The 20,965-nt window shown below is 31.7% G+C and overlaps 5 protein-coding genes and 1 long non-coding RNA gene across 12 annotated transcripts in view; 3 read left to right on the top strand and 3 right to left on the bottom strand.

The window, feature by feature from the left end:
• Positions 1-4,462, bottom strand: part of LOC115237454 (ornithine decarboxylase 1-like) — a 5,361-nt gene extending 899 nt beyond the window's left edge. The window contains exons 1-7 of one of the 3 annotated variants that reach the window (XM_029810506.1): positions 4,091-4,462; positions 1,451-1,624; positions 1,105-1,343; positions 945-1,021; positions 622-795; positions 116-455; positions 1-27 (exon numbers count right to left, since the gene is read on the bottom strand). In XM_029810506.1, the coding sequence (XP_029666366.1) occupies positions 1-27; positions 116-455; positions 622-795; positions 945-1,021; positions 1,105-1,291 (805 nt within the window). In that variant the 5' untranslated portion in view covers positions 1,292-1,343; positions 1,451-1,624; positions 4,091-4,462. Of the gene's footprint in view, positions 28-115; positions 456-621; positions 796-944; positions 1,022-1,104; positions 1,344-1,450; positions 1,625-2,134; positions 2,283-3,055; positions 3,113-4,090 lie in introns of those variants that run through there. The other 2 variants (XM_029810505.1, XM_029810504.1) reach the window with 2 other exon arrangements.
• A 210-nt stretch (positions 4,463-4,672) lies between these two features.
• LOC115237457 (dnaJ homolog subfamily C member 30, mitochondrial-like) lies at positions 4,673-5,794 on the top strand. Its single transcript, XM_029810510.1, has 2 exons — positions 4,673-4,780; positions 4,944-5,794. Exon 2 carries the CDS (start codon positions 5,052-5,054, stop codon positions 5,670-5,672), a length of 621 nt encoding a protein of 206 aa, XP_029666370.1. The 5' UTR covers positions 4,673-4,780; positions 4,944-5,051; the 3' UTR covers positions 5,673-5,794.
• An 18-nt stretch (positions 5,795-5,812) lies between these two features.
• LOC115237456 (vacuolar protein sorting-associated protein 37B) lies at positions 5,813-7,422 on the bottom strand. Its single transcript, XM_029810509.1, has 4 exons — positions 7,084-7,422; positions 6,693-6,864; positions 6,547-6,629; positions 5,813-6,465 (listed from the first exon to the last, which is right to left on the bottom strand). Exons 1-4 carry the CDS (start codon positions 7,213-7,215, stop codon positions 6,196-6,198), a joined length of 657 nt encoding a protein of 218 aa, XP_029666369.1. The 5' UTR covers positions 7,216-7,422; the 3' UTR covers positions 5,813-6,195.
• A 72-nt stretch (positions 7,423-7,494) lies between these two features.
• Positions 7,495-10,901, top strand: LOC115237458. 4 transcript variants are annotated; one of them, XM_029810512.1, is made up of 5 exons: positions 7,495-7,670; positions 7,810-7,893; positions 8,499-8,630; positions 9,603-9,731; positions 10,358-10,901. In XM_029810512.1, exons 1-4 carry the CDS (start codon positions 7,638-7,640, stop codon positions 9,660-9,662), a joined length of 309 nt encoding a protein of 102 aa, XP_029666372.1. In that variant the 5' UTR covers positions 7,495-7,637; the 3' UTR covers positions 9,663-9,731; positions 10,358-10,901. The 4 variants fall into 4 exon arrangements, with proteins under 4 accessions (XP_029666372.1, XP_029666374.1, XP_029666373.1 ...); XM_029810514.1 differs by having other exon boundaries at positions 7,497-7,670; positions 9,663-9,731; XM_029810513.1 differs by lacking the exon at positions 9,603-9,731 and having other exon boundaries at positions 7,499-7,670.
• A 6,032-nt stretch (positions 10,902-16,933) lies between these two features.
• Positions 16,934-20,691, top strand: LOC115237455. 2 transcript variants are annotated; one of them, XM_029810507.1, is made up of 3 exons: positions 16,934-17,540; positions 19,243-19,588; positions 20,249-20,691. In XM_029810507.1, exons 1-3 carry the CDS (start codon positions 17,304-17,306, stop codon positions 20,620-20,622), a joined length of 957 nt encoding a protein of 318 aa, XP_029666367.1. In that variant the 5' UTR covers positions 16,934-17,303; the 3' UTR covers positions 20,623-20,691. The 2 variants fall into 2 exon arrangements, with proteins under 2 accessions (XP_029666367.1, XP_029666368.1); XM_029810508.1 differs by lacking the exon at positions 16,934-17,540 and adding an exon at positions 18,840-19,099.
• Positions 17,483-19,268, bottom strand: LOC115237460. The gene is made up of 3 exons (XR_003884346.1): positions 19,195-19,268; positions 18,832-19,112; positions 17,483-17,550 (listed from the first exon to the last, which is right to left on the bottom strand). It is a non-coding gene; the product is annotated as an uncharacterized LOC115237460 (long non-coding RNA).
• Positions 20,692-20,965: the final 274 nt, after the last annotated feature.

Below are 20,965 nucleotides of genomic sequence, written 5' to 3'. Positions count from 1 at the left end.
GTTCAGCAATCACGTGAACAGCATCAGCTAAAAAGCAACAAAATTTAGTTACAAGTTGCATAATTTCAAATAGAATATACCCATAGTACTTAAGTAACAAAGAGAAAAAACTTACTATTGAAATATTCATCAAGAGCTTTGTTGATAATTTCAGCAATTTTGTCGATGCTTGTGCCTTTGTCGCCTGGATAACCACCACCAAGATCCAAAAGATATGGCTTAAAACCGAGATTGGTAGCCATATCGAATAATATCTTGCAATGATGAATAGCGCAATGGTATATCGGCGGATCTTGACATCCGGAACCAACGTGAAAGCTAAAGCCGACTACGTTAAGACCCAACATATATGCAAGACGTAAAAGACTAGGAGCCTCGTGTATCGGATCACAGCCAAATTTCATGCCAAGCGGACACTGGGCCGTTTCCGCATCGCAACGAATTCGTATAACAATCTGCAAAATATATATAAAAAAAGATATATATTTATATACATAGTAATATATGTATATATAAACAATATAATACTTCAAAAAAATAAAATTATTACTATAATTATATTTTGAAATGAGAAAATATGTAAGAAATGTAATATTTATGAAATTATTACAACATAATTACCTTAGCCGTCGGAAAAAGTTTTTTAATTTTGTGCAACTCGTTTTCATTATCTACCGTCATAGTATCCACTCTCATTGCAGCAGCATGACGAATATGTGAAGCTGGTTTAGCTGGATTAGCAAAAATAATTCTTGAAGAATCGACGCCAAGACTCAGTACTTTATTTATCTCGTTCTATATAAAATAAAATAAAGATTTGTATATGTAAAAATAAATATATATACATATATAGACATGTACTTTTCGACGAAACCCTGCATGTTAAAAAGATATATTTATTTCTCTCTTAAAAAAAGATACATTTAAAGCTTAATCATATTTACCTTAGATGCGCAATCAAAACCAACACCAAGGGCCGCTAATACCTCGATTACCATCAAATTATCATTACACTTTACAGCTGGAATTTAAAAATTTATATATAAAGAATAATTGTCATATACTTATGTAATAATATAAATCCCAAATATATAAATGGCTTACCATAATAGGGCTCAACTCGTGGCAATTTTTCTTTCCAGATTTGATGCTTTTGTACAATATCTCCTATATCCAATACGTAAAAAGCTTCTTCTTGTAAACCACTCATTGCGATATCTTTGATAACAGTCATAACATTGGACTCACTATCCAATACATGGATGCGTTCATCTAGATTTGTTACCTTCATATTGAATGAGCTTTTTGAATTAATCAGTACTCTGTAGGTGCTAGGCAGCAAACTGAAAAATCAATTTTTTTTATTAGATAATAGGAAAAAAAAAATAGATGCTATTATATACTTTGTATGTTGTATCTTTTAATAAATTTAGTATAACAAAACACATACGAGGCAGCTGTCAATGCTAATCGGGTGAGTCGTGGGGAAGCGGATTAAGACAAGATCACTGTGGGGGTGCTAGCAAAGCCACGGGGGCTCTGCATTCAGGGCCAACTTCCAGTTGTCGCAGTTATTCAAGCACTCACCAGCAGACTGGCCAACCAGCCTATCGCAGATAGAACCCTATAAAAAAAAGTCAAGAGCAATTTTTATAAATTTTTGCTAAATATTATAAATTTTATTCAATATATATATATGAAATACTGATTTGTATAAAAAGAAAATGTCTAAATATATACAAATTTTAAGTCCACGATATATGTTACTAACAAAATAGGAAAAAACAGCTGTTTAAATATTAATATACATTCATAAATTAGCATATAATATATTTAAATAATTTGGTAGCTTACTGGACACAAAATCGTATATCTTATCTGCTTATCTTACTTTTATCATGACATTGACATTAAGTATGATATTTCTTCTGAGATTAATATACTAATTGTAAGTAGAATAAATATAATAAAAAAAAGATATTATGTTTTATATTGAATTTAGTTTGTCCATTCCCTTACACATATATATGTATGTGTATGTAATAAATATATTAAAGTTTACTTTGTTTTATTTTAATTTTGAATAATTTTATTTTAAAATTTAACTTAATAAAACATATAAATTTGATCTTACCTGAAGGAAAGTAATTCTCGTTTTTTTATACACACAGCACATACATTAAATTATGCTTACGGCTATTTAAAGATTCTTGTAACAGTTTTAAAATTTAGCTGTTCCCATATATCTCATATGTAAAATAAAAATAAAATATAAAAGAAAAGGATTTTTTACGAATTATTTAAAACTTAATTAACTAAAGTAAAAGCTATAATAGCTTTGTTCACTAATGAAGCTTCTATTGATGGAAATTCAGTGTAATACTGAACTGGCAATTATTTCGGCCATTACTTATATCAAGAAGATAAGTAGTATCAGGCAGGCTTTGCGTGTTTCAAGTATACTTATACAAAATTATCTGACAACTAAGAAGTACATGAAAACCAATTTAGAGCATAAGGATAATATAAAATCCACTCAAGATCAAGAGTCAAACTTCACTGGGGATGGCTGGGAAATACCACGATTAATCTATTACATTCAAATTATGATTAATTGATTATTAATCCAATGTGCTTTTGTATTTATCCAAACTGTAAGAGGTATTTCTCTCTACATGTATTCTAGAATTATGCTATTTCTTTTAAAATATTTAATTTATATACAAGTGTGTTACAAAGAGATTTTTACATTATATTTAATTAAGTTTTTTTCCGAGTTTTTTTCGAGTTTTTACAAAATATGTTGTAAATCAATTATAAGATATTCTTTTTTATGTGTTAAAAATTTTTTCCTTTGTATGTATACTCATAAAATAAGAATGGGTATAGCTCAATAATATAAAAAACATATAACAAAATAATATATCTTTTTATACATAAAAATGTGTTAGAGAATAAAAATTGACAAAATTCCTTATCTTTTTAAACACACATAAGATAAGCTCAGACAAAACTATAAAAGCAGAATTCTTATATAATGTAATAATAGCTTTACTGGTTTGAAGAAGAAATACCAGTCTGAATAGGCTAGTACAAGCCTCAAGATATGAGTAAACACAACTACTGGCCATTCTGCAGATATTGATGTTAAAACATGTGATGTGATACAAGCGAGAAGATATCGAAAACATATCTTATAACAAGTTATATATGTATATATATATATGTATTTTTAAAATATATTATTTTAATGATAGTTTATTTGCATAATTAGTTCGCTAAAAAAATACAAACAGAACTTCTATCAAGAAATATAAACACTGAACTGGCAATAAATTTTAATTAGCAATAAGTATTGAAATATAAATCAATGAAATTAATCTATCTTTCACATTATATATATGTTGCTATGTATATATGCTTTAAGTTTATCAATGAAGAGATAAATATGTGCTGAGAAGAACTCACACAAAAATACTTTTTTATATATATACTTAAGAGTGTACAAAATTATTTTATGCTTTATATATAATAGTTTATTTTAACGTAAGTATATGATACATTTTGCAAAGTATGCTTTATATAAACACAGTACTTTATATAAGTACTTTAGAAGATACTTTCTTAATAATGTATTGCACAACATGTAAACATCAATGTGCATATGTAATACATTATCAAAAGCGAAACCAATGTAAAAATCATTTTTTTTTTTTTTTTTTGCAATAAAACGATATATAGTAAAATGATTAAGTGAACTATACCAGGAAAATTATATTAATCGGTGAACTTTGAACTAAAAGATGGGATAAACAGAAACCGACGCGATCTCAACAGAACTTGACATAGATATCATTATGCAATTAAAAAATAGTTTTCCTTTCTTTCTCTTTCTCTCGATAACAAAAAAGCTCAAAGAAAGCGAAGTGAGGAATCTATGAATCATCGTTTATAAGTGTGATTTTCACGTGATTGAGTATACCATCCCGTTGGTAGAGAGCGAGACACATACATATACAGATATATCATACACATACATAAAAAGCCGTATCGTGGGATTCTCTCCCCAGGAGAAGTCGCGGATACGTACCTTATCGAACGATTGCCACCCTGCGGGTCGGCACACGGTTATTGACGGAATGATGGAAGTTTTCGTTGACTGGATCTCAAAAATCAGTCAGATCGGTCGATGAGGTACGGATTGTCGTTCGTAGCGACCAGTGCCTGTCGTCGAGTTCTCGGTACTCCGTACAGCCTCCTTACGTCGAGGCAAGGACATTCGTTTCGTCCGTTCGTAACCCGGTTTAGGCGTTACGCGCAAACATCGTAACGTCGTCGTCGATCGTATATTTTAATCGTGTAACCGTCTAGATTTCGTTTCGAGATAAGAAAGGGCCGAGACGAGACACGTACAGAGCAGACTTCACACACCGCCAACACACCACCGCACCGCCAGCCATGCGCGCTCGAAAAGGGCAGTATAGATCTGCGTTCCAAAACGGGACAAATTATTCGCGCATGCGCACTACCGCGAATATGTAGCAGACGCGGAACTCGACCAATCCTACGCTTCGTTCTCGATGCATCGAAATGTCAATATGCCGTAGCCAATTAGATTTTGTTCTGTCCCTCTGCTTGCTGGAAAAAACTTACTTTACGTTTCATCTATTCATTGCATGAACCATGGGTAACCTGTCATTCGGTTTCCTTAATCTTTACTTTTTACCCTTTACCTGTAATATAATTTTATTTTAGCGTATGAAAAAAGTTATTTTGAATAGTAAGTTATTAATAGTAAATTATTAATTGATTGTATAACACAATGATTTGTGACTTGAACGAAAAATACGTTATTTTAAATAATGTATATGAAGCACGTCAATCCAACGACGATCACTTTTTTGTAAAAATCAAATTTCTTATTGATACATATATCGTTTCAGAAAGTTTTACAATCATACATAGGATAAAGGAATAAAAGAGATAGTCTGTTGAGAAAGAAAGGGCTATTAAAATGAATTTTATATCGTATATTAAATCTGATTTTCAATATGCATAAATTTAAAACGCTGAATTCTTCAAAGTCATCATTAGGACGTCTTTATTCCAGTAAGCCAAATATTAAATCGTCAAAAAATCATTATGATACATTAAAGATTACACCACATGCTACTCAGAATGAAGTGAAATCAGCGTACTACAAATTATCTCTTCAGTATCATCCTGATAAAAATAAGAGCGGGTATGCAAGAGAGAAGTTCCAAGATATCTCAGATGCCTACGAAGTACTCGGCAATCATGATCTGCGCAAGAATTACGACCGAGATATAATGATTCGTCAGTCACCAATGTCTACTACTGCTCAAGAGCCTATATCTTATTATAAAGACAAGGTTTACTCAGATAGTTCAAAAATTTATAATTTTGACGAATGGACGCAGGCACATTATGGAAGGCAAATGCATATGGCTCGTATAAGGAGAGATATCTATGACCAATATAAACAGATGGAACAGGTGAACCGCCGTAAGAGGAATAATCCTGGAGTTATAGAATTTATCCTATTTTTGTTCACTATAACAATAGGTGTTATATATATGGAACATACGGTAGATGTACCAGCATCTAAAAGTAAAAAACATATAGAAGAAAGTAATAAGAAAAACAATTAGTCAATGTATTTATTTTGAATTGTATAAATTAATATTTGTTTTAATATTAAATGTACAAATTTATTTTTATGCCACCTATCTTATTGTTATACTTACTAGTCAAATAAAGAAGATATTAAATAGATCATAGTAAAAGAGAGTATTTATGCACTATATTATCTTATATACCCCACAAAAGGATGCTATGCATACATATTAAAAGTTGTTACAACACATATACATAGTTAATACATTAACTGTATATCAAGACACTAAAAGAATCAAATATCTTCACAATATTTCAGAAGTGTTACCATTAAAAATATAAGATTCAGATAAATGTGTAATAATATATAATAGCCATATATGATATATATTATGCAATATATATAAATCACTTAATATAAAAATAATAAAAAATTAATTTGCAAAAAGAAGTTATATGTAAAGAATAGGTAAAATCAAATATTATGTGTGCTGCGACTAAATATGTAGATATATTTTAAAAACAAATAAATATGGAACATGTAATATTTCAAATTATTTAATATGGCCTATAAATTGGTAATCCCGATGGCAATGGCATTGGCATAGCTACAGGTCCTGTCGGATACGGTATAGAAGGCGTTATTCCAGGGAAATTTGAAGCGATTGGATAGCCAGGAGTACTGTTCGAAGAATGTCCTTTTCGTATAAGTTCTCTCAGTTTATCCACTTTTACTTTACGCAAGTGCATAAATTTCCTTCGCGACAAAAACTGATCCAAAAATTCATCCACTTCGATATCACCGGCTAGAAATTTCTCCGCTATTGCCTACATATTGAAAAAATATAATTTAATTTAGATTACTTTTGTCAAATAAATTAAATAAGTATAAAAGTATTTTATATGTACCTCTGATTCTTCTTCAATTTCAGCCGCAGCTGCTTGCAATAGATCAAGTGCAGTGTCAACAGTCATTGTACCAGACTTATCACCTGTAAATATATATCGTTTTATATATAGATATATTGTCATTATACATATAAACAATAACTTACGCATTTCATCTAATTTGTTTCTGACACTAGTACACAATTGATTAGCCTGCTCGCTCAGCTCTTTTAATATCTGTTTGCCCTCTTCCAATTCAGGTTGTTTGGACAAGTTAAATTCAGCCAAAGATCTATTGCTTGCCATTAACATTTCCTTTTCAGTCTCAAGATTCTTAAACTAATTTTGATTTAACATTAAAATAGTTTACTTTTATAATATTCTATAAATTATTTATAAGAATTATTTATTATTCTTTAAATTATTTATTAGAATTTATTTATTATGATACATATAATTTAGAAACTTATAGATTACTCAAATTACTAAGTAATGTTAGACTTCATTTAATTAAACTTAATGCCTAATTACGTAGACTTAATATTACAATCGTATTACCTGCTTTATATCTTTCATGATATCTTCGAATTTTCCATCGTTATTTAATAGTTCCTTCAACTCATCATTGTCCAGATGAGACAATAAACCCAGAGCCGCGGGTATATCCGGTTCCTGATTCGATTTGTACATTTCTCTCAAGGGTTAACAATCTTTTTATCCGAACGTTTATTCACTGTTTTTTGGATTATTTATTAAATGTAATGCAATAATGTAATGACAGATTAACTCCAAAGAGCATCAGATAATCTAACCTAACTTTAATTCTTTGTTCAGTGCCATTTCTTGTCAGATCATCATGTCATCAGTCAGATGATCGCCTGCTCTGTTGGTAAAATGGTTTTGAGTTGTGTAAAAACAGTGCTGCCGCCAGGTGACGTGGTGTACAATTAATCGGCAGTAACCGGTGAACTTTTCAAACGCGAAACGCGAGGAGAGTCCAAATCGATCCCGCGATGCGATAGAATAATAGCCGACAACTTTCTCGACGCCCGGCCGACGATTAACGCACCGATTACTTCGAAGAGGAAAGAAGACAAAAAGCAACAAGAGATATGGAATCCGCGATCGGGCATCTCGAGCAAAGCGTAAGTATAATTTCAAGTATATTTACGTTTTCTGCAAAATTCCGTCTCGTTCGTCGCACAATCGGTGCAACGGAGATAGTGCCATCCGTTCACGACTGTTCAAGCAATACTTCAAATAATGAATTTTCTCGTGATTTAGGTACAAAAAGCTGACGGAAAATTGGACATGATTGCATGGCAGATAGATGCTTTCGAAAAAGCTTTCGAGGATCCGGAAGACGAGGTAAGAATTTTTTTGCTTTCGACACAAATAGTATGATTATGAGTTAGTCATACTTTTATCAAATTTGTTCTTTTTAGCTATGCTTCGCATTTAAATACATGCTGTATTTAATACAAATTAAATATGCAGGCTATCTTGCTTTCCTATTAAAATAATTATCGATTTTGAGTTTCTTTACTCAATTGGAGACTAAAATCTTAAGATGATATAATGTATACATTTAAAACAATTTGATAAATATACTTGTCTAAAAAAGTATAGCTAATTTGATAAAAATTGAACAGCCTGCATAAATCTCGTACTTAGAAGAAAAAAGAATATAATAGATTGTAAAAGATAGAATATATAAGAGTACAACTAAAAAGAACAAATATCTTGTGTTGTATCTGTATCAGAGAGAGTTCTCTGACGATGTATTGAATAAATAATGTCACATTGCGTTTATTGGACAATTCCTGCTTGAAGCCAGGATGCTCCATTTTACTTGGCGTTAAATATGTCCTGTACGACGTCATGTTTGAAAGTTTTTTGTGTGCACTTTATTGTTTGCCATGTTTTTGGGATCTTCAATCATCAAATCGCTTTTCATTTTGTGCTTTTAACAGATATCTGTGCTTCGCCTATTACACTCTGTTCATCAGGTTACGAAAGATTATCAAAATCTCCGTCAAGAAATTTTGGAAGTTCAACAGTTACAGAAACAGCTTTCTGATTCACTTAGAGCTCAGCTTACACAGGTGCACGGACATTTTAATTTATTGCGCAATAAGATTGTAGGACATAAATCACCGCAGCTGAAATAAAAATCAAGTTTATTATATGTTTGGAAAAAGTCTCTGATATATTTTTTAGGATATTATTTGAAAAAATTTGCACATGCTTTTCGTGAGATGCAAAGTAAAGTTCAAAAGCACATTGCATTGAGGAATCATGTGTATCTACACTTTCTATTATAAAAATATTCATATCATATAAAAATATAACAAACTACAAAAGATGATATCCATAATTTAAAGAAACAAAAATATGTTGCACATATTTAAGAAATATTTCGACATTTTCTTAAAAACTTTAATGATATAATTAAAACATCTAACAATATTATAATCAATATTTGTTATATTATTTTCTTATATGCATTATTTAAAAAATTTTAGAAATTTTTAACATTGAACTTTCTTTATAAATGGAGCGAGGGATCAATAGTATTATTGATACATAACTTATTTGACTTTTTTCTCTTATACCTTAAATGTAGTAATGGGGGCCAATCTATGTGGTGGTATGTTAAGAACAGTATATCGAAACACATGTCAGATTATTTCTTATTAAACTCATGTTGTTTACATTATAGCCCCTATTATTTGTTAATCAACATTTTATAAGCATATTAACAGACAATGCAATATTTTGTTCAATCTGCATACAGAAACTAAAATCTCTCAGTAGTGCATTAATTGAATGGCTAAAAAGTGATGTTTGTGTATTTTTATTATTATTATTATTATTAGAATTTTTATTTTGTACATATTTTTTATACCATTTTGACGACAATGGTGTTATTAAGAACTTAAGTTTCTCGTGTATATCAGTCATGAAATTTTGAAACATTGGAATTATAAGCTTAGCATGGTATCTTTGTGCATTTCACATCTAGCTTTAGATGAGTTACATATTTATGCTTTCGTAATACGAATTTTGAATTTCAGATAGCAATTTCGGAAATGCTAAATAATGTAAACGACTTTAAATATTTTTATCTTATTTAGTAGCGCTACTAACAACGTCTGTATTGCATACATACTGAGTTTACGCATAGTGCAACACGGAGACAGATCGTGCGTATATATGATACTTACATCGATAATGATCAAACAATTGACTATAGAAATAAACATTAATATCATGTAGAATTTTATTTGCAAGTATCGTAGCATAAATAAGAATAAATCTTCCTTTTGTAAAATGTATCTTATAATTTGTCTTATCATGTATTACATTTTATAACATATGTAGCAATACATATTTTTATATTTTGATATTTTGCTCTTATTGTGTTGTATTGTATTATATATAAATTTTTTAGAATTAATTGAACAACTAATATTTTTATGTATTAATTGGGGAAACGGAAAACAGTTTTTTAAAAATTTATTCTTATGTAGAGCAGCTAAAAAATTTATGAATAGTCTTCGGAGAGATATTAATAATATGTTAATCTTGTCATATATAACTTTTTAATAAGCACATAAATAATTATTTATCTCTCTTTATGCATAGAGAGAAATAACTTTTGCAACAATACAAGTTATTCAATAATATGTATATATAACTGAAAAGCATTGTATATCCAAAAAATTCCCAAAATATTTCCATAAATTTACAAATATAGACAAATGCTTATGTGTTTAGCACGCTCAATGTTTTTCTTGAAACACACAGTTCAATATCTTCTAATTTGCAGAAAAAATGAATGTAATATGAAGGAAGATGGAGAACGCGAGATAAATGTATAAAGATAATGTATTGGAAACTCGAGAAATGGAAAACATTATTGCCTTAAGAAGTAGATGCGCATTTACGTATACTATTCTTCAATTAGAGATACATAACACTTACACGCACTATATGTAAGCTACAATAATTTATTTAATGTATTTTTAAGAAACCTGTTCAATGTTGAGCTAATAGAATTTATGATTTTTTTAAATTGTTGTTTTTTTTAAATTGTTTTCAGATATAAAGCATCTTATATTGAACATGTTGTAATACATGTGATCAATTCTTTAGCATTATTTATTATCTGTATAGATTTACTATGCGAATTTATCCGAATTAATGTTTATTATCTAATCATTTGATAAACAAAATAAATATTGTATATAGCAAACTTGAATTTTTATAGATAGAGTAACTGAGTTTCATGATGATAAATGTATTGTTTGCTGTTACACATGTAATGAAATACGCGCTATTCCGTTCCAAAAAAAAAAAAAATAAAATAAAAATGCTGTCGACTTACTCGTATTCTTACAAATAGTCGATTAATGGTGTCCCGCGGAAAACTCCTCCAAGTCAATATTATTATGCAAAAAAACCAATGTTTTTGATATTCAGTAACTCGCATTATTACTGTTAGGTCTATTACAATTAATCTATATTGCGATTAATCGAGATGTATCTAGCCCGGTGCGTTGAAAAAATGGGGAAAAAGTAAATTTTTGCATTACACTTGTATTAATCGTGATATAAATCATTGTATCTCGTTCTATAGTTATCTGAAAAATTAAAAATTAATAGATAAATATTATTTTTTTATTTTGATAGAAAGAGAGAGATATGTATAACACTGTCAGACCAGAGTCATATGCATCCATTATTTTTCGATATAACAATTTGTTCATATGCATATTGCGATTTTCAATGTTGCACTGATACATATATACTATATATATATGTATAATGTGTATTGCAATATAATACTTAGTAATTTTATTCTTCGATACATATGACTTTGTTGATACAGAGAACCTAGATCTTGATAGATAGTCTGTTGTTTGTTAATATACCTAATAAGTAAAATAGTTCTAAGATATAAATTAAGAGAAGAATTATCTGGAGCACATTGAAAACACGTGCCAAAAATTTGATCAGTTAGCAATACGTTGTTTATTTCATTGGAAACAAATTGCTCGCGATTTGTTTCCTCTTACAGAATCTTACATATCACGTTGAAAATCTTTAGAACATTTATTGCACTTTTTCTCAAAATACTCCCTAAAAGATTCGTAAATTTTTTCATTAAAAAAAGTAAACGATCTTACGAGATTAACACATTTAAAGATTATTTGATATAATTGTGTAGATTTATAAGATCATATTGGTTTATTAAAGGACGAAGCATAAAACAATGTAATTTCTTATAACTTGTATAAGTTGAGCAAGTAAATTCTTTTCGAGTCTTAAGATGCGATATTCTGGCATTCTAATTAATTAATTATTAATAGAGAAATATAATTAACTATTAATAGAGAAATATAATTATATTTCTCTATTCCAAAATTATTGACTATTCGTTAGCTTTCTTCCAAATTAAAAATTGTTTTCTAGAAATAAGAGAGAAAAATAATAATTTCTTTTTTTTTGTGTGACACAACACATAGAAATTCGTGACGCATCAGTTGAGAAATGATGTATAGCATTTCAAACATTTAAATATTTGTCGCGCTCGCTTATCACGGTATAATCGTGCTATAATCATAATGTGCTTCGTTCTTAAATAAACATCTTGTACATATTGGCTAATAAATGGCACATACAACAACTCGCTGCACGTTGCATGCATAGATACAACGTCAATCAATCGCATATTATTTAGTACATTATTCAATTCATTCTTATTAGAATCGCGAATATATTTACATAATGTATATAATCATACAGTTATAACTTCAGTACAGTTAAAGATGTGAGGGTGTATCGAAATTAATTTTAATTATATTACTTTATATATTTATTTAAGATATTTCGCGCGCGCAAAACTAAAAGTTTAAATAAAAGTTGTAATTAAGAAAGTGATATATATTATTACTTTCTTATAATATATACAAATAAATTATATATATAATTTAATTATGTATATAAATTATTATAAAATTGATTTCTAGGGATGAGTCTTTTAGTTATCGAGATTTAGCATGTACTCTGGAATTGTACATATATAATTGCAGTATATCAAAATATTAAAATTTGTCGATTATTTGTCAGTCTATTATATACAATTGCTCAAAATTTCGATGTATATTAACAAATACGATTTAACAGAAACTGTATCTTTTTAGATATTTATCGTATTATTACGTAATAAATTATTATCTCTGTAGCAAATCCCCGAGAACCCGATATTTTTTATTATTATAGTGTTAATATAACAATAATTATATGAGCGATCGAGAATAGAATAAGAGATATATAAGCTTCTCAAAAATCGAACTAATCAACTTTTTAAAAATTAAAAAAAATTAAGAAATTAATAAAAGAAATTAAGAAATAAAATAAAATAAAAATAATGCATTAATATACAATAACAAAAAATTAAAAAATTTGCACAAAATGAGGTTGATCAGTTTGGTTTCTGAGAGATTTATATTTTGATGAAACCATTCTCTCAAAAAGCTTTTCGTCTCACCCCGTCGAAGCAATGTTACTTTAAATATCAGGTACGAGGTCAAACAAGCTAAGAGCCTAATCAATTACTCATTTCCCCTCGCTAACGCCCACGGCGGAGAGGTGCTTTTCAAAGAGCTGCACTATTTTGAACGGCACACGTTTGCGTTGCCTCGAGGGAGAAGATAAAAGATGCACAGGAAAGTGCTAGATAGTCTTTTACTATGAAACATCGATGAAAGCAGAAGTATCTGTTCCGTTTTACTGGTATGACTTATTAACAATGACTGCATATATTTATAATTGACGGCGAGACTGGAGAATACACTGTGCCAAACAGCACAAGAGAACGGCGAGCGATTTGACCTCGTAGGTGGACCCAAGCGAGAACCGGTTATTCCGCGCACGGATCAAGGAAAAGCGTCTCTCGAATAAGAGCGAGGTTGTAGACCTTCGCCTACGGTGGAATCCTCTCCTTGTATTAGAATATGTAGGCACGCATTTACAATGTGCATTCAATATGCATTCAATATCATTCTCTATGCAATAGTAAGCTCATTCATAAATATTAATGACCTTGTATCGCAAACTTAATCAAATGTGATTCTTACACTTGATGCAGACTATATAAACCATTCTAATGAATTGCCATTAACTAGAAAATGTACAGAATATACCGGAATTGCGTGATGTCTTTTTAATCATTAGCCTCTGAGACTAATTTGTAGTCTATTTTTCTTTAGCGAAAGTGTCGAGGAGGATTGTTATTACAACTTTCCACAATCTGCAGCATTATATATCTTTGCGCGTAACAAAGTTTGAAATTAAAATTCTTCATAACTTACCTCGACATTGTCACTGGAAAAATTGATATCAAATAAATCGGAGAATCAAATCGTTAAAATTAAAATTATGGCGTATGTATAATCTTATTAGAGCTTTTGGAATATGCTGAGCTTAAGATTTTTAAAGATGTGTCAATTCTGATCAATTTTGAGTTAAATGACCGACGAGAAGTTCGTTTTCGTTTCCGCGTTTTGGATATAATGATTGAGGAGCATGTCATTCGTGAATCGTGCGGATCTCTCTATCGATTAGAAACTTATAGAAATCGCGCGCGAGGACAGGCAAAAAAAAAACACCCGCGTGATTCTCTTCCTTTCTAGGATGTTTGCATTTCGGCTGACCGCGAGCGGTAGCTTTCCGCTCAATTTCCACCGTTGTCGTGGGAAAGTATTCTCGTTCCGCCCACGATACGGATATCCGTGCGGGACGATTCACGTGCAGCGATGCGTTTTGAAAAAAAGACACAATCGCGAATTGTAATGTTCATTCTATGCCGCTCCAGCATTTTATTGGTGATATTATAGAAGATAAAATTTACAATTTTTTTCAAAAGAATAATACAGAGTTTATCAATTTACAAATATAAATATCTTATAAATATTTTATATAACTATTATATAAATATAAGGGTATAATAAAAATATGTTAGAAAGAATTATTATTAGAAATAATATTTTACGTAATTTACAATTCAAAAGATAACATATATATATATATAAAGAGAAAATATTGGACATCGTTATCTCTAATGTGTTGTATATTATTCTTCTTATCAGAAATTATTCTAATCAATAATATATTAAATGGGCCTTCTTATATATTCATCGTGATGAAACTTTCAAATACCTCAATTGTACGTCGGCCGCGCCGACTACAAAAGCCGGATGCAAACGTTCAAGGAGCGTGTCTAGTGAACCGTAGTCGTCGGCCGGAAAAGATCTGAAAGAGGGAATCCTGCGGATGGAGTGAGAGTGGTCGTAGCGCGAATATTTTTCTATTGATAAACTTGCGTTTATCGCAAGCTCGGAAAATACTTTCTGTTTAATCTTCCAGCGCGAAAGTGCAACTGCTCGAGATATGACATGTATACGGGCGTATTGCGTGCATGAACGCTTTCGTTATATTGACGAGGACAGAAAGAAAAATTTGTGAAAGGCACCAATCTTTCATCGAGAAATGAAAAAAATCTCTTTGTCTTCACGACGATACCTTGGATGCGTGAGATATTTGATCTCATAAAATTCTGGCTAAAATTATTTATTAATAAAAGCATTGTTTCTCGTACTTTTTGAAAATTTCATTAAAAGAGTCACTCATTTCTAATATTTAAATAATTCAAGAATTTTTTCTCCATATTTGTATTCTTTAGATTTGTTCAAGAATATATCATTACTGCTGATTCTTTTTTGCTAGAAGAATAAATTTTTGATATAAGCGTTTAATATAAAGACATGCGTGTTGAAGTTTTGCATCCACAGCGAACCAAATTCGAATTATGATCTTACGCGCATGCTTTGATTTTCGAAAAATTAAATTGCCTACCCGAGGAGCGCCTTGTTCTAATAACCTACTCCTACACCGATGGGCCAGACCATTCGCTTGCTTGGTCGGTCGGTCGGTCGGTCCCCCCAGCGAGGTGTCGAATTCAGTCGTCGACCGACCGGTTCGGGGCCCTGTTCGCCACAACGGGTCTGTCCGTCGTGGCCAATGCGGGAAAGCGGGGCCTTCACTTCTTTCATACCAAGAGGTAAGTACCAAATAAAGAATCTGCAAAGAGAGAATCAAACTCGTTATTTTTCATTTGCAAAATTGTAATCGGTATAACATTCGTTCGTATTATCGGTCATTCGGGAAAGTCAATTTGTTTAATAACTAGTCAGAAAAAATTAAATTCGTGTCGAATTTTCTAAATAAATTGTAATATATATTATTGAATTTCAAATGTGAAATTAATCTTTTATGCTTTATAATTGTTTCATATTTTGAAGAGCCTTTTGTTTATTATTTATATTATTTTATTGCATATTATTAATTACTCAACTGTTGGTACTTTTACTCAAAAAATAAATCAATATCAAAGAATCTATCATTCTAATTTTCATTCTGAGATATTCTGCATATTAGTTTGTGAAGGAAAGCAACGTGTTAACATTTTGTATATGGATTATTAAAATGTGTGATATGTTAAATATCTTGTACTTTTATATGGAAGCAAGAAAAATTTGTATAATATGTGGCTCTAAAGATTCCCAGAACATATATGAAACTTTATGAGAAAGTACAGTGTCATTCAATCTTTTATCTTGATGTAATTACAATATTTCACAGGAAAGTCAGAACAGCTTATATGTATAGAGTCGAATTAACATATAAATCATTAAACGCAATGTTTAAATCTGAAACAAAAATTCTCACGGGAGGAGAATCATCCTTATTTTTCTCAATCTTCAATTTTAGATTTTTAGGCTCTTATCTTGAAGCAACTATTTATTCTGCGATATCTGGGATATCTCACGCGTGATGTATCGGTGTAATAACCGATTCAATGAGCTCTTTCGTCATTGTGTCCCGTGCTTTCGAATGCGGCTGGTATTTTAACGACGATTTTAGTGCTTTGGTGGTGAGATCGCGATCGATGAAACAGCGAAATTAACCCTCTTACAACAGTCTAGCATATAATGCAGTATGCTCTGAATGAGACTCTCATTTGACCTTGATTAATATGTGCGTGTGTCCTTATAACGATTTCTAATGCAATTTCTTTGTCGACTTCGTGCTAATCGTCGTCGATTTGTATAATTTACGTGTGCGTTTCTCCGTTATTTTTCAAGCAAAGTGCTTGTGGTTCCGTACAGTGAGAAAGGTCATCAAACCTGCGCGCGGTCTCTCTTCTATGGTTGTTGACCCGTGAATACATCGTCTTAGTTGCCATTTTTGTGCAAAATAATAAATCTCAATTATATTTTTTAGTCGGAAATAACACATGATAAAATATATAATAGTAGAAATGACAAAAATCTGTAAAAAATATGGCTATGCTTAACTGTGAGAATAAAAATGAAATTAATATGAAATCTACATAATAAGGAGGTCATGAAAGGAGAAAAGATATTTCGTTCCCTTTTGGATGAAACATAGTCTTCTTCTCTAAGTGTTAGCACAGTGTGAATTATTGTAGCTAGCATAGAAAACTAATAATCTACAGCAGAAAATCTCCAGAAGAAAATTGATTTGCATTGTATAACCACAAGAAAAAATTTCACATTTGAATGCATATTCTAGCATGCGTATAAATTCGCGCTTTCTAGCGATTGCATTGTTCAATTGACATTTACCTAAAGAGATTTTCATCTGAATTTGAATTTTTTTACAGAGGCCGGCTTGTCTTGCGACCAGACATGCGTTTCCTCGTACTTAATCTGATGTTATTAATAGTGAACTTGCTAATCGTTGGAAAAGTTTCCGCCCACGGAAGACTGATTGAGCCACCCTCGAGGGCCTCTATGTGGAGATACGGCTTCGACACGCCTCACGATTATAACGACCACGAATGTTACTGCGGCGGCTTCACCAGGCAGTGGCAGCGAAACAAAGGGAAATGCGGCATCTGCGGAGATCCCTGGGATTCTCCAACAGTGAGTCCATCTGAAAAAAAACCGCTAAATATCAGTCAATATCGCAAAAAGCAAAACAGCACATGTTTAAAACAAGAGAATTAAAGCTTCGATTAAACTCTATTTCTTTTTGTTTTAAGAAAGATTGAAACAATTCGTATAATTTGCATATATGTTATATGTAATGTTAAAGATATATCAGTTTATTATATTGTTTTAAAAATCAAAAATTAAAAGCCAATTGTATCTATTTTCAATCGGCCTTGCAAATGATAATGAAAATTTGAGAATTTTAATTTACGAATTATATATCGGGTGACATAAAAAATCTTGCAAAAGTAGCGCTATTCTCGAAAAACATTATAATTTGGCTGCACTATAATTATTTCGTAGCATGCTTCTTGCAACACTAACCACACACCATTATACGCATGATCTCTCGCTCCATTGACCGTAGAATATCATACAATACCGCTAATGTCGACACGTTTCCGAAAATTGTATGGTACAAATACACGATCTGCTCATCGACTCCAAATTATTTCTCTTATTTGTTCTAAATATTAATGCAGTCAAGTGCGTTAAAAATTATTTACACAATAAAAAAGCTGCTTGTGGCTAAGCAAACAATTATTATGATAAATGTCGATCGTATGATATAATTAACATAAATTAATTACACTAGTGCTGATTCAATTATTAGTGCCTAATTGGTACAATCGTCAACAAGTAAAACTTTCACCGTTCGTAAAAAATTCGTACTACGGAGATTATGATAATAACATTTTCGGCTGCTGTTGGACACTTATTCGTTTCTTCCTTTCTATCTCTATGAAAATGAATGAAATGCATCTCAAAAGTCGCGAAGCGCATATTGTTACTTTGCATAAAGTTACGCGTAATGATTCGTGACGAGAGAAAGGAAGATATAATTACTTTCCTCACTACATAATAATAATAGAGCGGTTTTGCAACTATCCATTGATTCGCTTTAATAAATCAAATGCAAGCACTCGAGTACGAAATCACGTATTAAAAAAATATAGAAAATATTTCAATCAATCTTATATCAATGCTAATTATTTAGTCTGCATTCCTAAATATTCCGTAAATTATAAATTGTATAAAATGGGCTCCATTCGATATAAAAATATAAAATCCTGTTCTGAATCTTGAAAATTAATTATCGTTTAAAATGATTTTACTAAACATCATTATAAATAATTCTGCGAATCTTCTACACGTATGTGCGGCACATAAGATAATAAAATTACATACATACACGATTATAGAGGCAGAACTTTGCTCTCACCTTAATTACGAATTATGGATTTAAACTGGGTTACAGAATCCATGCACGAATGGAGATTAAAAAATGGAGACCGTTAATTAATCGCGCTTCTCTGGAGACTTTCGTGATCCGGTCTCGCGTTCCACCATCATTACGTTTTCATTGCGAGTTTTTTAATGCGGGACGCTTGGCCTTGATACGTATATCTGATATCGTACGGACGAAAGTAGCCCAAAACAGAAGTGAAATCCGTCTTCTTCCTCTTTGGATGTCTTTTATTGATACTCACGTAATTTTCTTTCCTGTTTGACAATGTGTTCCGAGAGAATTATTCCGATAAATATATAACATAAATATATAATAAATAAGAAAAAAAATACGTACATAAAGTAAAGAGGATTTTATTCTATTTTATCTTAATGTATTTTTCAGCCACGTGCTCATGAAACGGGCGGCAAGTACGGGAACGGCGTGATTGTCCGGCGTTACCGGACCGGATCCATCATACCGGTCCGGGTGGAGCTGACGGCGAACCATCACGGCTACTTCGAGTTCCGCACCTGCGCCATGACCTATCGCGATCAAGAGGTCAACCAGGACTGTCTGGATCGTCATCTGCTATCCGCCAAAAACGGATCCACTCGTTACTATCCTGGTCCCGGTAACCGGGTCTTTGAGGGCTACTACAAGCTACCGGAAGGTCTGACCTGCGCCCAATGTGTCTTCCAGTGGCGATACATCGCCGGCAATAATTGGGGCGATTGCGGCAACGGCACGGGTACATACTATTCCTTGATGTTTCAACCGTAGAATGCATATATACACATATATATAGCATAGCTGTGTAAAATGTGGACGATCAAAACTTTGAAAGTTAATATCTCGGTTAAACATGCAATAGGCTGGAAAAATAAATATGTCGTTTGATGAACTTAAAACGAACGAGATTAGTTTAAAGTAGATCAACAAATTAGTGTATAAAAAATGAAGTCTGCATTTATACATTTATGTATACATTTACTGTCATATATTAAATGTAACAAATGCTAGAAAGTATCAATCATGTTGCAACAATTTAATCGTTATTGATACCATTGCTTTGATATCTCATCAAGATTCTATTGGCGCAGTAGAAAGTGTTGTTACTTTATCCTGTGTGATAAGAATGATTCAAGAGTTATAATTTTCCTTGCACACACACACATAACATCGTCTTACTAAGTAAAGTCTAATTTGTTCTATATATACATACAAATTGGTATGCTAATGTAATTCGTGATATTTTTACCAAGATTCAAACCAATTACATATTTGGAAAGAAAGTGGTATAAACAAACATTATTTATAATATTTGTATATGATCAGATAGAAAGCATTCTTGTCTCGTCTCGTGTTACACACAATTTTACGCTGTGAAATCATACGATGATGTTTATAGGAGCGGTCGGATGTGGGCCTCAGGAGGAGTTTCGAGCCTGCGCCGATATTTTGATCGGCGACAACGAGGCGGCATTACCGGCGATTCTACCGAAGCAGCCGACGTCCACTTCTACCTACGACGAATCGTCGACAAGTTCACCGTTACCGAAATCCATCGGGCCGTACTGGCTCTTCAGCGTTGTCATCGCCGGTACGTGCCTGTTGGTGGTGCTGGCCGTTATGGCGTTGCTTTATACGTACTACTATCACGCCGGCAGAGCCAAAAAGTGGCTCATGGCGAGGAGATCTCTGGCGCAGGAGAGTCCACCGCCGGTCGCCCCGCCGAGACACAAAAGGCATCATCACATATCGAACACGCAGCTGCAATTGTAGAACTCTGTACTCGATTGTCGATATCACACATTTTGGAAAAAAGGATAGTTATGTTTCGAATGGATCACTGTATGATATTCTTGTGATGCTTGAAATTTTCTCCTACTTCTGTAGTCATCACAGATTGAAACCCATAAAGAACCATTAGCAAATTACATTTCTCAAACGATGTATTAACATTTTTATAGGCGCACGTATTTTGTATATATAAATATTTTATATTAAAAGTATTTATTTTATATATAATCGTATATATCTCTCTCTTGTGATATATATTTTCCTTCCTGAAACATCACTCTGTATGGAAAAATTAATCCGTACCAAGTTTAAATTAATGCTTAGC

The sequence above is a fragment of the Formica exsecta genome, unplaced genomic scaffold, assembly GCF_003651465.1.
Source record: "Formica exsecta isolate Colony F162 unplaced genomic scaffold, ASM365146v1 scaffold295, whole genome shotgun sequence".
Taxonomy (NCBI): domain Eukaryota; kingdom Metazoa; phylum Arthropoda; class Insecta; order Hymenoptera; family Formicidae; genus Formica; species Formica exsecta.
The sequence above is the reverse complement of the archived record's forward strand: the minus strand, read 5'-3'. Positions and strand labels throughout refer to the sequence as shown.

Bases quoted from the DNA above. Each gene is read 5' to 3' on its own strand.
- LOC115237457 (XM_029810510.1), top strand. From the start codon at position 5,052: ATGCATAAATTTAAAACGCTGAATTCTTCAAAGTCATCATTAGGACGT.
- LOC115237456 (XM_029810509.1), bottom strand. From the start codon at position 7,215: ATGTACAAATCGAATCAGGAACCGGATATACCCGCGGCTCTGGGTTTA. The intron at 6,865-7,083 runs GTAATACGATTG...AATCAAAATTAG, and splicing joins TCATGAAAGATATAAAGCAG to TTTAAGAATCTTGAGACTGA. The intron at 6,466-6,546 runs GTACATATAAAA...TTCAATATGTAG, and splicing joins AAATTGAAGAAGAATCAGAG to GCAATAGCGGAGAAATTTCT.
- LOC115237458 (XM_029810511.1), top strand. From the start codon at position 7,638: ATGGAATCCGCGATCGGGCATCTCGAGCAAAGC. The intron at 7,671-7,809 runs GTAAGTATAATT...CTCGTGATTTAG, and splicing joins TCGGGCATCTCGAGCAAAGC to GTACAAAAAGCTGACGGAAA. The intron at 7,894-8,498 runs GTAAGAATTTTT...TGCTTTTAACAG, and splicing joins TCGAGGATCCGGAAGACGAG to ATATCTGTGCTTCGCCTATT.
- LOC115237455 (XM_029810507.1), top strand. From the start codon at position 17,304: ATGCGTTTCCTCGTACTTAATCTGATGTTATTAATAGTGAACTTGCTA. The intron at 17,541-19,242 runs GTGAGTCCATCT...TGTATTTTTCAG, and splicing joins ATCCCTGGGATTCTCCAACA to CCACGTGCTCATGAAACGGG. The intron at 19,589-20,248 runs GTACATACTATT...TGATGTTTATAG, and splicing joins CGATTGCGGCAACGGCACGG to GAGCGGTCGGATGTGGGCCT.